Here is a 15717-nt window from a genome sequence, read left to right on the forward strand (position 1 = left end):
GTTTCAGCACTTCTTGAGGATCTAGCTCCAACCGAGGGCTCCAAATTTTGCGCAAGGTACATTGGGGTATTGAAATTAATGGCTTTATGTGCCATATATGCAATTTTTTATTTGATCCTAGCTTCGTAAGGGAGCCAATTTAGGGATATCAGCTATGGTGTGATATGATTGTTTCTTTTCGAGCCCGTTACGAGCATCGCAGCACTATGAGGGTAGCCCTGAGAGGGGCCGTATTCACTCAAGGAAGACCACACATGTTTACGATTCCATACTCAAGCTTAGAGGTCACTAGGGCTTGCACCGCAACCTTCAAGTCATGTGAAAGGAGGAAAGGTTTTATTTCCCTCAAGAGGCTTAGTTGGAAGTGTGTTCCTTTGGTGAGTGTACTAATATCCTTCTGCATGTTCAGACTCTTGTCTAGCTTTATTCCCAATGAGCTTGTGGAATCAATGATGTGTGGCGTGCAGTTGAGAGCTGTTAGTTGACTCATCAATTATTCGATGACTTGAGACTGCTTGGGTGGTGCAATTAGGAGGAATTCAGTTTTAAGAGCGTTGTGCTTCAGGGTGTTCGGTGTCAGCCAGCTTCGTGTTTTCAGTAAGACTGAGTTGAGGGACCTGATATCCTCAGGGGAGGCGACCTTCATGTACAGTTGGGTATCATCAGCATACATGTGATAGTGAATGCTGGATGATTTCAGGATTTCTGTCAAAGGCTCCATGAACAGGTTGAAGAGAGTGGGTGAGAGCGCAGATCCCTGTGGAACCCCCAGAGTGACCAGTGAGGGACTGGTTCACCTTGAAGCTTTGGGTTCTATTGTGGAGAAATGAGGAGAACCAGTTTAGTACAAGCCCAGAAAGCCCCATCTTGTGTTCCAAGAGGTCAATTAGGTTGTCGTGTTTAACAGTATCAAAAGCTGATGAGAGGTCGAGGAGGATCAGTAGGCAAGATTTGTTTTGATCTAGCAAACTTAGTTCGTCATCCACAATGTGTGTGAGAGCAGTTTCTGTCCTAAGACCCTGGCGGAAACCGGATTGAAATTGGTCCAGGAGTTGGAATTGATCAATGTGGTCACAAAGCAGGACATGCACCCATTTTTCCAGGAGCTTTGTCAATGTGGGGATTTTAGAACTTGGGCGGAAGTTGTGTGGGTCAGAGGGACCTGCGAATTGTTTCTTTAGAATAGGGGTAACCTGCTCAGATTTAGGCAGTCCGGGATAGCACCTTGCAGAAGTGAGGAACTGACAATCTTTGTCCAGAGTGGTTGTAAGGAGGCTCTGATCTCAAAGAAGAAGTTCGATGGCAAGGGGTCGTTGAAGTGGTAAGATGGTTTCAGAGTAGCTAGAGTGTTGTGTATAGTACTTTCATCCAAAGTTTTGAAAATGGTCCAAGAACATTTTTTTTGGTAGGATAGAGCCGACTGGGCAGGATGTCATCCGACCAAGTAGGAAGGAGGGTGTTAGGAGGTGTGATCGAAAAGGTGCTCCAAGGCTGACCGTAGTAATACTTCAATCTTAGAATTCTTATCAGAGAAGAAGTAAGTACATTCTTCACAGTTGGAGTGCAGACCTAGCCACAGTGAGGAAAGTTTAGGTTGACTGTTTGATTGCTTGAAGAGCTCGAACAGCTTTTTTGGACTTTTTTTGCTTGCTCTAATGGTTTTCTGAAGGAGGTGGCTTTATAGCATCTGATAGGTTTGGTATAGATATTTCTTACATATCTCAGCTAATTGAGATGTTCAAGGAAGGGAGAGGATCTCCACAGTCTTTCCACTAGTCTCAGATTCCGTCTTTCAGTATTTAGACTCTCGTTGTGCCAAGGCTTGGAGACTTTGGAGGACTGCCTTTTTAGCTGCAGAGGCGCCAGCGGGTCGAGAACACCTGTCATGGAACTGTTATAGTGGTCCGTAAGGTCATGAACGTCGGTCATATCCCCTGGAGGAGGCAGGGTGTTATCACAGAGAGCAGTCAGATCATGCAAGTTGATGTTTCGTAGACATCTTTTCCAGTGTCTGGGGTACTTAGGCAAAACTCTGTTACCTCTCACAGAATCTGAGATCAGGAAGGTGATGCAGTAGTGGTCAGTCCAATCGGTTCAATAATAGATTCAAGGTGAATGGAGTTGAGCTAACCGATGGCTAGATCTAAGGTAGCTCATTTAATGTGAGTAGGGCTGTCACAGATTTGGATTAAGTTAAGGTCTGCCAGGAAGGATTTAAGGCTATTGACAACCACACCATTCATGTTGTTCCAGTGGAGGTTGAACTCTCCCATGAAGATCTGAGTGCCATGCAGATGTGCGTTAGATGTGATGATATTCATGACCTGTTCTATGAAGGGAAGATTGTCTCATGGAGGGTGGAAAAACGTGTGCAATTTGCATGGATGATTATTGCTATAAGCCACCTCAATGCACAGGTATTCACAAGACGGCAGGAGAGCCGATTGTGATTGTTTGACTGATAGACTGCTACGATGTATACAAGCGATGCCGCCACCATGTCTGCTAGATCAATCTAACCTAATGGTATCGTAGTTAGGAGGAACTAGTATGTCCAGGATGGGTGCAGATGAGTTGTTTAGCCAGGATTCAGTCAACATTACAATATCAAGATCATGTGCATGGATGTGCACGGCTGAGGTCAGCAATGTCAGCAGCGTGTCTTACCGCCGATATGCAGTTGAGAAGCAGGCATTTAAGTTTTGGATTGGTGTCCAGTATGCTAGAAAGAGTGGAGGTGACCCTCGTAAATTTTGTCTCATTTAAGGCTCCGGTGTTTACCCTAGATTCCCTGAAAGGGGCCGAAAGGATTGCTTCTATTTGGTGCAAGTTAGTAGAGGTGGCGGACTGTGAAGGATCATATGAGAGTAGGCGGAAATGAATATTTTTGCCAGACAGAGGGTCTTTAAATCTAGATGGCCACGAGCGGTCATTAGGGTGGGGAGCGGTTGTCCAACTATGGGACAGGGTGCCATTTTTGATGACAACCTAGCTGGTGGGGGGGGAGCAGGAAGCATGGTGCCCAAGTTAGATGGGGGCACAATGTTGAGGCGGTTATTGTTTGTGGACCCGCTTAGTTTCAGATTAACGGACAGCTCTGTGGTGACATGTAATAGACTTTGAACCTCTGCATTAAGTTGTTGGAGGCATCTAGTGTAGCTTCCAATGAGGTGTGGTAGAGGGTTTTCAAGGCTTGGTGCAGGGGACCCTGCTAAGTGGGAAAACTAGAGGAAGATGGTATCAAAACGCCTTGAAGTGCCTGTGACTGCAAGGTGGGGCGGGATTCATGGCCTTGGGACTGGGGGCTAGGAATAGAAGGTGAGTTAGGGGAAGAGGGGTATGGCGGATATTGACCCAAGGGCAAGTAGGGTAGGTTTGTGCAATAAGTAGGAGGATTAGAGGTGCAGCCTTTGGCAGGGAGGTGGTATTGGAGTCATAGGGGACAAGTTGGTTGCCCAGTTTGTTTGCAATGATTGCACAGTGTGGACAAGGATCCAGCACGGTGCAATCATTGTGAACAGCATTTCCCTACAGCGCTACGCAGTTCGCGTAGTTCTACGTGTAGCTCACATAGTGCGAAGTGCACTTCGCGTAGCTACGTGTAGCGCTACTATGCGAACTACGCCCAGGGTTAGTATTGTGGTCCCTAAGTGGAAGCCAAGAGGAGTCGAGGATGAGAAATGGTAAACTTTGAGGAGGCTGGGGGATCTCTGAGGAACTAGCGGCTCCTAGGGAGGGGGAGGATGTAATTCTTGACATTGTGTTCTTAATGATGGGGAAAATTTTGTCAAACATGGCTAGGTTGTGGTCAGAGGCTTGGATAAGGATAGTCCCATTTTTGTAAAGGGAGATGGTGGTATCTTCTCTATACTCCGGAGAGGGAATCACCGTCACTCTAAGACCATGTGGAGTCTTCATTGAAGTGGAGATCCGGAGCAGTGTGTGAAGGGCCTTCATCCGTTGAGCATGTTGTTTTGTATAAAAGATGAGGTCACTTATAATAGCACCTTTTTTAATGGAGAAAAAGGGATCTGAGAGAAGGGTTTCAGGGTGGGATTTAAGTAGTCTATGTTTAAAGCTTTTTGCAGTGTTTTTAGGTCTCGCCTACGCAGCGTGCATGCGCTGCCTAGGCAAAAAGACCTTTTGCGTTCGCTTTGGCTTTTCAGTCAAAAACGTGCACGCGTTCCATTGCCTTCAATGGCAACGCATGCACGTCTGGAGATTCACTTGCGGGAGTGTGCGGCGCCAAATGGTAGCAATTATATCTCCTGGCGCTGCTCGCTCTCACAAGTGAAACGCTTTCACTCGCCGCCTCCTCTCGCCCATCCCCCTGCTGCCTCCTTTTAGCACGAGGAACGCGCTTGTTTTACTGGACACGGTGTCTGCTTTAGTGTTTGCATTTTTTTTGTCTTTTCTATTTCTAGATTGGGGCAGCCCTCTCCGTCTCCCAGCACACACAGCGCTACCTCAAATCTCGGTGTGCAGTAATGAGTTGGGACATGCTTGCAATTTGGGAACTGCTACGTTTTACCCTCTCAAGTGAGCGCAGAGATGACACCAGAGTTTTTGTTTTAACGTGGTCGTTCACGTTGCAGCCGTCCAAACAATGTCATTTTTATTTAAACTACTTACTGAAATACTGATATATCTTTACTCGTTTTACTGGTATGTTAAGCATTGATTGAGTCAGATATTATCAAATAGCACACAGTAAAAATTCTATGTCTCAATAATGAATATATAATCGCATTTTATTTTTAAACCGGCTCTATAAATAACGATACTCTGTGAATCTTTATGTATCGGATGGGATATAATACGAAAATTAAGAATGCTGATCCAAAAGTAGCTCACTTTGATTTTGGTGCTTGAAGGCACTCCAATCTTCACGCCCAAGTTTCTATAGAGCATTTTTCATCCGTTACATTTCTGTAGGCTTGACCTGCTTGAATTTGTCAGATGAAAACCCGACATTTGAACTTTACTGACAAATTTATAATTCGGACATATGTGCAAACAGTGGTTTGCTCTCTGGCCTGTCCCTTCAATCAAGAAAATTCTCTGCTTCCCTGTTCATTTTTTTGAGGCACAGCAGGAGAACAACTTATAAACACTTCAGACAGACACACGCATGGCACTCGTAATCCTCAATGCCATTTCAGGTATCTGTATCCTTGAATTTGTGTTCAACACTTTGACATCGTTTCAGAAGTGTGATTGCATTTCTGCACTGTCATAAGGGCAGCAGGTGTAGTGCAAACAAGCTATCACCCGTGTGTAAAGTCCGCTTCAGAAATTAAGAAACAACCCTCAAGTGTTAACTTTAAAATGAATGATAAACTGAATAAACAACGTCAAGGAGCCTTGGACTCTGAGTTTTGCTTATAAAGGAAAATTCATAAAAAGCGAGTCTTGTATTGCTTCTGCCCTTTCGAGATGGAGACCTCTGGGACCTTGAGGTCTGCTTGGGTTTGAGCAGAGAGCAGGAAATTATGTACTGTTCCTTTTTGTATAGTGGTCAGGAAAATGCAAACAAGAAACGGGGGTGTCATAGAGTGGAGTGCAAAAAGAAGAGGGAAAACCAAAAGAGCAACTTGCTCCAAATAGATTCCCAGGTTTTGGACCAGCACCCCCTCAGCATCAGAACTGGTGCAGTCCAAAGATCTACCCCTTCAGTGAGCACAGGCTCTGCTCCCCTCGAACATTCTGCCTGACTGTAAACAATCTTGAATCTTACCTCTGCACTCCCTCCCTCACTCAAAACTCCATCACACTGCAGCTAGCTTTGTGTTTTATGTTCACCTCCCGGTGGAACTGCTACTGGCCCCAGCAGCAGACAATATGCTGCATGGCTAAATACTTGTAAGGCCCGAAAGGCGAGACCGATTGCTTTGCAAATGCTTGTTTGATAGGTTACGGGGATATTTAATTGTGAAAGCATTCTGGCCAGATGGCTCCTGATTAGGAGAGATGGAGCTTGAGGGCTTTGTGTCCATGTCAAAGCTAAACTCAGCTAGTGGCATCGAAAGAGTGAATAACTTGGGTAATGGGACCAGATAGTGATAGGAGAGGAGGCTTATGAATACAATATACCAGCTAGAGGAGCGCCTATGAAGGGTGTGGACAAAGTGGTGAGTATAGGTTCGAGGCACAGGCCACAGTCTGGATGTGACGGCCTTGACCGGTTCAAGGGGCAGGGGAGTAATTGGGGCATCTCCCGGGGCAGAACAATTGCGTAAGAGATGGGTGAATTGAAGAGGTGTTCACGGACAAGTAAATATTAGAGGTCAGACAGAGAACAAGTACAGCTAGCAAATGAATCCGAGTGGGCTGTGGGGGGTGACTAGGGACACAGAAGAGGGAAAGGCAAGGCAAGTGATCAAACTGTCCCTATTGACCACCTAGAGCGATCATATTCAATAATGCTGACTAATCCAATGTGAGGCCATCTATCCTGGGCCATTAAGATAGGAGCCTAGGATTCATCAGCAGATTTTAGGTGCTGGCAATAGGGAATATTGTCCTATTATGAAAAAGGGATCACAAACAAGACATAAGGGAAACCTAAGTGTTCAATAATGTAGTGTTAAGGTAAACTAACCAGTCCAAGATGGCCACCATATGTGGAGGATTGAGCAGTCCTCTTTTCATTTTCATTTCAAACAGTGTAAGGATCAGGGGAATAGAGTACACCTTATCTATTTCTATTAACTGAGTTAGGATCACAAAATGGATGCCATGCGCCGGTAGACACAAAAAGGGCCCTGCGCACAAATGGAGCCATGCAGAAGCAGTCCACACAAGGCAAGAGGTGTGGTGCAGAGGCCATGGTGCATGACTCTGGAACCCGGGGGCTCACGGTTCGGTCCCCGGTGCCGGCAGCAAATCAGTACAGCACCATGTGACTCTGGGCAATAGCTTTCTTAATCTTCCCGACGGCCCCCAGTGCCTTGACACCCTCGGGAAATCGTTCACACTTTACAAATACTGGACATTTACATTTGGACATTTACAAAACCTCAGGGCAAAATGATGTGAGCCTGAGGATCCTGCAGGGCCATCTGGCTCCAGCCTGCCGCAAGCGTGAAGCTCACATCAGGGGGAGCCACGGCAGCATCGGCAGTAAATATCAACAACGAACAAATGGAGCTGGCATGAGGTGAGTGCCAGAGTGTCTTGTATTGGGCCATCAGTAGGGCTGACAGGAAAGCAAAAATCGGGCAACCCCACCTTCACCGAGGCCCCTCCAACTAGCCTCACGAGCCCCAGTAGAAGCGGAGGGAGATGCAGCTCCGCATCAGAGAGGTCACACCTCTGTAGGCAGCAGCAGCCTCTCCCAGGCCATTCAGTCCACAATCCAGCAGCAACGGGATCCGCTACAGAAAGAGAGTCGAGCCACCACAGTCAGCATGCTGCTCACAGCCCGGGGCGTGCCACGAGGCAGCGGGCGAATCAGCAGGCAGATCCCACGCCCCACAATCGAATATTCAAATCCAGTGTCATCCGGGTTAGGATCAGACCGGCAGTCTCCGGACCGCACGGTCCCACCAGTGGAAGTCAAACCGCAGTCACCGCTAGACCGCAGGTGAATGAAAGGGCAGATCAAAGACAGCAAAATCTAGAGCCCTGATCCAGTGCCAACAGGGGTAGGATCAGGACAGCCGACTCCAGACAGCACGGTCCCAGTAGTGGGCAGTAGGAGTCAAGAAGCAGTCCCGAGGAACAGTTCTGACCAGTTTAGTTCAGTTCCAGCACAGATGTTGGGAGGATGGCGCGGGCATGGGCATGCAAGGGATATACACCCAAAGGTGATCCATGGGCTCAGGAGCTCATAGAGGGAGCTCCCAACTATATTTTGGCTACATACAGCACACACTGTCATAGTAGTCCCTGGACCCGAAGATACCTGCTTTGTGTGAAGCTGAGAGCTTTGTAATAGGCAGAATGCAGTCACTCACAAAGACGTTAGCCAGTAGCTGAAGTGGGCTGACCCATTCCCCAATGCTGTATGCTGAAGTGGGCAGAGGAAGAATATGAATGACACACTAACAGACCAATGGATGAACAGAGATGGCTGAAAGCCTCTGTAAATACATAAATTATATATATAATCTTAGCAAAGTTCTAAGTTTTATCCAAATTTGGGGTAAATCTGTTCAGCCACTTTTTCTACAGTTGTGACAGGGAAAAAAGCGTTTTGTAAAATGTAAATGTAAAATGTACAGATATTTATATAGCGCAAATCACCAACCGGTCTCTAAGCGCTTGCTTAGGGAACCCGTCCTGGTATTCCCCTGTGAGATAACCCAGCAGGGCATCCACAAGGTGAAAGCCAGGCATCCCGCCGCGAGGGGCCATTGTGGAGATTAAGCAAGCTATTGCCCAGAGTCGCAGAGTGTGAACCCATGAATCGAGTATGCACTGGAGCGAGAATTATCGAGTCCATGGACAATTTATGGACTCAAGACCCAGCCGAGCCAGGAATTGAATCCTGGTCCCGGGCTGACTTCTGCTTCCAGGTCTGCCTACTCTAACCAGTGAGCCACACTTCTCCACTTCTCCCTTTTACTAGATCCCTGCTTGATGAATCACCCCGAATACTTCAATGGAAGAAGCTGATGGAGATGATCTTTTTTTCAAAATATGTTTCCATGGGAATTACCACAGGACATCAAAGTTTTGGGAACCCCCCTTTTTTTTTAGTCCCACTTGGCTAATCAGCCAGAAAATATCCAAAAGGAACTGAGGCGGATGGAATTTTTAGGGAAAGCTTTGTGCAGATTCATCAAATGGGAGCAGGCTCGAACGCACAAAAACACTGTCTTGAGTTTGTTGGTTGGCACATGTTATGGCGTGTTTAGTGGACTTTGATCACCATAACTGGGCATTTTAAATGGGGTGGGCCTGTGCATTATCTTTGGCTGTGCACAGTGAGGCGGGGGCAGAGTAAGGCTGACCTATGGCCAGGCTCTGATCCGCACTGGGGTAGCTATCACCAGCTGCACACATCACTATATCTCACACATATATGTTGTCTGACTTATTTTTATTTTACCTTTTTAGACTCACAAGTCTGAATTTTTCACAACACTGTGTTTTGACTCCCAAGGCGTACAGTATTTTTCTGCTATTTTCTACCAGATGCCTTGTGTTTTTACGCCGTTGGGAAAGTCTGAGCACTGTCCTGGGATTAGTCTCCTATATTAGTGGCCACCCAGGGCTGTACAATATTTTTATTCCACAGAGACAATTTTATGAGTCGGTGTTTCAAGTAATTTCAAGCAGTTTCAAGATGGCCAGAAAAATGTTCAATGCTCCTAAGCAGCCAATTATATATCTCAAAAAATTCAAAATGTTATTGACACGATTTGAGAGTCATGACTCACAAGTTAAATTGTTAACTTTTTACACCACACATGAATGCTTTCTAAAATGCCAATAATTCAAAAGCTCCTGCACGGATCAACAAGCAGACAGATGAGATGAAAAGCCAAAGTATCCTAAGGCCAGGAAGATCACTGCCAAAGGCAGATGACAGGATACAGGAGCCAACACCAACAAGTGATGCAGCGAATGAGAAGAACCAATGTGGCCTAACATTGGCAACATCACTGTAGAAGTCAGCAGACGGGACACAGGAACGTCCACATCCGTGAAATGAATCCACACTGATGAGTAGACCAATGACTGAGAAGACACAAAGTGTCCTAAAGCTTTAAATATCACTGTTGAAGGCTACTGACGGGACACAGGAAGCCCACATCTGTGAAATGTATCCACACTGACGAGTAGACCGATGACTGAGAAGACACAAAGTGTCCTAAAGCTAGAGGTAGAGGCCCTGACATGGCCAGGGTACCCTAGTGGGCTTCATTCACCCTCATGCAGGTTCTAGATTGTCACCTGCTCTGTATATTCTGTACTGAAGAGAATTAGGTACAGAGTGGGATCCAAGACAAGGTAAGAGATCCAGGGTGAGCAGGAACATAAAGAGCGATCTTTAATGAACCCACAGATAATCTACCAGGGAAATACTAGTGTAAGAAGTAAAGATATACTCAAGTGCTCTGAGTAAGTCAAAGAAATCTTTGAACCTAAGTGACACTGATGTTAAATTGTCTTTTCCTATTTTCAGAATATTGAAAATGTTGCTGAAGGTTTTGTTCCTCCTTCAAGTGCTCTGTGCCTGTTTTGCTATCTGTGAGTGTGTTTTTTTCTACTATTGTTTTTTAAGATTATTCTGTAAGATATTTTATCTTTCCCTGCTGTGACAGCCATTTCTAGGAAAGTGAGAGAGAGGAGGAGAGAGAGGGGGGGGAGAGAGAGGAGGAGGGCAGAGTGAGCGAGAGAGACAGAGGGCAGAGTGAGAGAGTGAAAGAAAGGGACAGAGACAGAGACAAAGAGCGTGGGAGAGAGAGAGCAGATTCTAGAGTTAGAAGAAGAATGTAGGGAAAAGGAATAGATTTTATAGGAATAAAGGAAGAAAGAGATATAGAACGTGTGCATTCCTGCTAAAGGACGGATTACTTCTGCACAGAGTATCTCTTTCTTCATAGCTGTGGGAATTATGAAACCAGAACACAAAGCTAAGGACGCCCAGTGCTGCCTATAGTTTCCCAGACATCAGGAGACTGGGCAGATTCAATGGGACCTGCACAGATAAGCATATGAGAGCCCAGATGGCTGGTGTGAGGGAGTGTCTGTGAGGTGTGGTCCCAGAGAAGCCAAGAACCATTTACAGGCCCATCACTGTCTGAGGTGTGCCACCGTCAGCACACACACCTACACTGCCTCTTTGTTACACACAATATGCCAAGGTATTCTTGTTGGTGTAAACAATACTCTAATACCTTCTGAGAGCACCTCTCCTCTTAGGCCCTCTGCAGACAGAGGTTTACAAGGCAAGATTCAAGCTTCAGTGAAAAGCCTGATCCATGCAAGCATCATGAACCCAACAAGCACTGATGCTGTTTGTTAAAGGCCTTTGTGATTGTTTCAGACGGGGCATTATTGTTGTGATTATAAAATACAGGAATTTTGCTTCATATCACATGAACGCAAAAACAACAGTTGATGGACAGAATGCAGAACAATGTCATTCATTCACCCCAGTACAGAGATCTGGGCCTAAATCCATCGTTTTAATGCTCACCATGCCGTTCCACTTTAGACCTGGCCATATGCAAATCAGTCTTGACCCTGTGCCTCATGGGAACAGTCCAGCCCAAACTGCCAGGCCAGGTCCTCCCTGGACTGGAACCAAGCAAGTTATATCACATGAACATCACAATTTAATCTACAGAATAAAGACTGTTGGTTTAGGGGGTAACACAGCTGTCACTTGGTGTACATGATTTTCTAGGGTGCCCAGAATGTTGTCTAGGTGCATTAAATTAATATGTAACATTTGATAATATGTATTTGTAAAGCACAATCAGAGAGTTCACTCCAAAAAGCCCCTCAGTCAATAAAGAGGATTGATTTTTTTACTTGAGCCCAGCTTTCAATAATTGTATTCATTTTTACCCTTGATTGTTCCAATGTTATTGAACTGATTTACACCAAATCACAAAAAGGCCGCTTTATGGTTTACTTCTGATCAGCCTTTTTGGCTTCGGCACTGTATAACATTTCCTAAGGAAAGTGCATGAGAAAATTGCATTTTGGGACCCCCCTTTTACTCGGTCCCTGCTTGATGGATCACCCCGAAACCTTCAGAGGAAGGAGCTGGGGGGAGGGGGATCTTTGTTCAGGAAAGCTTCATGAATATTTGCAAAGTGACATCAAAGTTATTAGCAAATAATCTCACTTCCCATGAAAAGTCTGACGTAACTGTAAGTATACAGTGGTGATGGCCGCTGTGTAGTATCTTGCTATCCCGGGCAGGAGTAGAAGTATTTGGATGCAAGGGGCAGAGAGCTGGTGGGGATGCCAGGGCCTTGAAGAGAATGTACAGTTACCGGGGAACAGTGTTCTTGTATAAGCGTTCAACTTTGACTAATGACCCCCAAGTAGGGGATGAAGTCTTTAAAAGTGGATGTGAGTAGTAAGAGAAGGGTCAGGTATTCCTATGCTGTGAGATGTTTGGTCTTTAATTTTGAACCCAGACACCTTAAACAATTTCTCTGGTCAGTTTAGTAATAGAAGTAGCTGGGGTCTGATTCACAAAGATACATTTACACTTTTGTGTAAGGTTACCATTTTCTTGCTATTCACACACTTCAATTAAACAGTAAGTTTACAAATGTGGAGATTCTGCAGTCAGGGTGGAGAACTCTGCACGTAAAAATATAGGCCTGTCCTACGCTTTATTTCCCCCCTCCTCCCTGACTGCAGATTTTCCGCAGTCCTAAACTTCCTAATCAATCGAAGTTCATGAATAGCAAAAAAAATAATAAATTATTTAGAGCTTTTTAAAAAAAGTAAAAATCAGGGGTACGAGTAGACACCCTTGTCTTATTTCTCTTGTATGATGGATCTATTGAGAGCGCTTGCATTGGATGTTGGTTGCGCGTAATTGCCAAAGATAAACTCAGATATTGTTAAGCTCAGATAAGTTTTCAACAATATGTTTGGTAGATCGCATTTCGCCGTGTAGTGCATATTATGAAGAGCGATATAAATAAATACCATTCAAATTAAAGTATAAATACATTTTGACCATTTAAATGATTTAATGTAATAGATCATTATATATGAGCTTTTCACTGAACTTGGATAAAAACTTTACCAGCCTCATGTTCAAGTGGATGTTGAATGTATTCAGAGACACCAGAATGGCCTGTCTGCAAGTCTGCACACTAACAATATAAAAGGTTCTGTGAAGAGCTCTCTGCATTCTCTGTAAAGTACTGGGCACAAAAAAATCTACATGCATAAGGGTTCTTTTCGGGTATAGGAGAGCCTGCAGGTGGAGTCTATGGGCAAACTGAGCCACTTGGGAAAAATGTCCAAGGTTTAAAAAACCCAAATCATATTTGAATAACTTGTTCTCAGAAATACCTGAAGAACCTTTGCATTGTATCTGTTTAGCACCATCCAGGCATGCCTTCACTGTGCTAACGTGCTCTTGTCCTCTAGTTTGCTAACCTTGTGAGCGCTGATGGAAACAGTGTTTTAAAACTACCTGAGCCAGCTCCTGGTTCCGAAGATTCCTTGTCTGATAAATATATCTAAAGACATGTTCAGGAACTAAAGTTGCAAAGAGTTACTTGTACTGGTTCTGATCTCTTGCCAGTTAAGATTATCCAGAGTACCAGGCCTAGAGGGTCTTAGTTTGTGGCACAACGTAACGTAAGAAATATTTATTGTTTGGCTATTGCTTGATTTAACCCTATCTGTGTGTACGGTGGATGGGAGCCATCATGCGCCACAGTGCTTGTGTGCACAGGACGACTTCCGGCCATCCTGGCACATGGCACCGGAAATCCCTCTGGTGCAGGCACCAGAGGAATTTCTTTTTCTCCCCCAAAGCCTCGGGAGATGGGGAAGAGTTTCCACAGCTTCCGAGGCCCCCCTGGTTTCTATGAAATGACGATCAGCGCACACACCTTTAGGCTCCTGTCAGTTTCACTTTCTATGTGCTTAGAGGGCTATCTCAGACCCCTGAGCATGTAGAAAGATGGGAGAGGTATTTTTGGAAAGGTGAGAATTTCCCCTTTCCAATGGCCCCCCTCGCCATTGCACCCCTGCTTGGGGATCGCCCCCAGAAAGCACAATAGGTGCCAGTGATTCCACTGGCTTTTTTATGCGTTGGGGCTGCCTAGAATGTGCATACCAATGCCCCCACCCCCTCAAAAAATAGCCACAGACTTTCTGCCCCCCTTAGGGGCATATCGGGGTAAACTGCTCCGATTCTCCCCAGGGCAGCATAAAGCCCACTCCTCACAGACTTATTTTTAGCAATGTGCCTATCTGTGGATTTTGGGCCCTAACGCAGTCGGCACATAGGGAAACCATTTTTGAAAATTAGACTCCAAGGGGAATCCAGGATGGGGGGACTTGTGTGTCTCTCACCAGGTTCTGTTACCCAGAATCCTTTCCAAACCTCAAACTTAAGTTAAAAGAATATATATTTTCCTCACATTTCTGTGATGGAAAGTTCTGAGATCAGCGTGAATCCACAAAATTCCACCCACCCCGCATCCCCCTAAGTCTTCTGAGAAAAATGGTACCTCACTTGTGTGGGTAGGCCTAGTGTTAAACATTTTTTAATACGGTGTGTGTGGACTTGCGCTTGGCAGGCAGTATGCATGGACTGGCGCTTAGCTGGTGGTGTGCGTGGACTGGCCCTTGGCTAGTGGTGTGCGTGGGCTGGCACTTGGCTGGCATTGTGCATGAATGTGGCGCTTGGCTGGCGGTATGCGTAGACTGGTCCTTGGCTGGCGGTTTGCGTGGACTGGCACTTGAAGGAGAAACTTTGAGGGATCCACGCAAGCCATACTTTGTTGGACTCTCCCAGGTGTCTAGTTTTCAGAAATGTGTGAGTTTGGTAGGATTCCCCAAATGGCGGCCGAGCCCGGGGCCAAAAACCCAGGGGATCCCCTTGCAAAACCAGGTTGTTTTGAGATAGGTAATTTTGATGCTGCCTCAATAGGTTTTGGGCCCTTACCTGTCATGGGTACTTGACCCACCCACGCAAGTGAGGTACCCTTTTTATCGGGAGACCTGGGTGAACGCTGGGTGGTAGGAAGTTTGTGGATCCACACAGATTCCAGAACTTTCCCACACAGAAATGTGTGAAAAATTTTATTTTTTCAGCTAAATTGAGGTTTGTAGGGGAATCTGGGTAAGGAAACGTTGAGGGAACCATGCAAGCCATACGTCATTGAACTCCCCAGGGTGTCTAGTTTTCAGAAATGTGTGGGTTTGGTAGGATTCCATAGATGGTGGCGAGCCTGGGGCCAAAAAACCAGGTGCCCCCCCAGAACCTGGGAGTTTAGCTATAGGTAATTTTGAAGTCTACACAGTACGATTTGGGCCATTTCCTGGTGCAACCACAATGCCTACAAACACAAGTGAGGTGCAATTTTTATCGGGAGACCTGGCGAAATGCTGGGTGGTAGGAAACTTGTGTCAGCCCTGTGATTCGACAACTTTCCCACAGAGAAATGTGAGAACAAATAGATTTTTCAACAAAATGTGAGGTTTGCAGGGGATTCTGGGTAGGGAAATGTTGGGGTACCCAAGCAAACCATACCTTGCTAGACTCCTCCGGTTGTCTAGATTTCAGAAATGTGTGGGTATGGTAGGTTTCCCTAGATGACCACCGTGCCAGGGGCCAAAAACACATGGGACCCCCTTGCAAAACCAGGTTGTTTTGTGATAGGTAATTTTGATGTTGCCTCAATAGGTTTTTGGCACTTGACCCACCCATATCGGGAGACCTGGGTGAACGCTGGGTGGTAGGAAATTTGTGGATCCATGCAGATTTCAGAACTTTCCCACAAAAAAAACTGAGAAAAAAGTGATTCTTTCAGCTAAATTTGAGGTTTGCAGGGGGTTCTGGGTAGGAAAACGTTGGGGGACCCAAACAAGCCATACCTTGCTGGACACCGTCAGGTGTCTAGTTTTCTGAAATGTGTGGGTTTGGTAGATTTCCCAAGATGGCCGCCGAGCCTCGGGCCAAAAGCCCAGGTGACTCCCCTTGAAAAACCAGATTATTTGTAATAGACCATTTAGATGTCTCCTCAATACGTTTTGGGCCCTTGGCCATCA

The 15717-nt window shown here is 45.7% G+C and overlaps 1 protein-coding gene across 5 annotated transcripts in view; it reads left to right on the forward strand.

Moving 5' to 3' along the window:
- The window catches only part of LOC146859524 (CD5 antigen-like), a 585933-nt gene that overhangs the window by 12344 nt on the left and 557872 nt on the right, over positions 1-15717 (forward strand). For 2 of the 5 annotated variants that reach the window (XM_085650232.1, XM_085650235.1), the window contains one exon: positions 10136-10200. The exons of 2 other annotated variants lie outside the window; for them this stretch is intronic. In XM_085650232.1, the coding sequence (XP_085506358.1) occupies positions 10146-10200 (55 nt within the window). In that variant the 5' untranslated portion in view covers positions 10136-10145. Of the gene's footprint in view, positions 1-7139; positions 7160-10135; positions 10201-15717 lie in introns of those variants that run through there. One more of the 5 variants, XM_085650231.1, reaches the window with a different exon arrangement.

This window comes from Triturus cristatus, chromosome 3_2 (genome assembly GCF_964204655.1).
Source record: "Triturus cristatus chromosome 3_2, aTriCri1.1, whole genome shotgun sequence".
In the NCBI taxonomy this organism is placed as follows: Eukaryota; Metazoa; Chordata; class Amphibia; order Caudata; family Salamandridae; genus Triturus; species Triturus cristatus.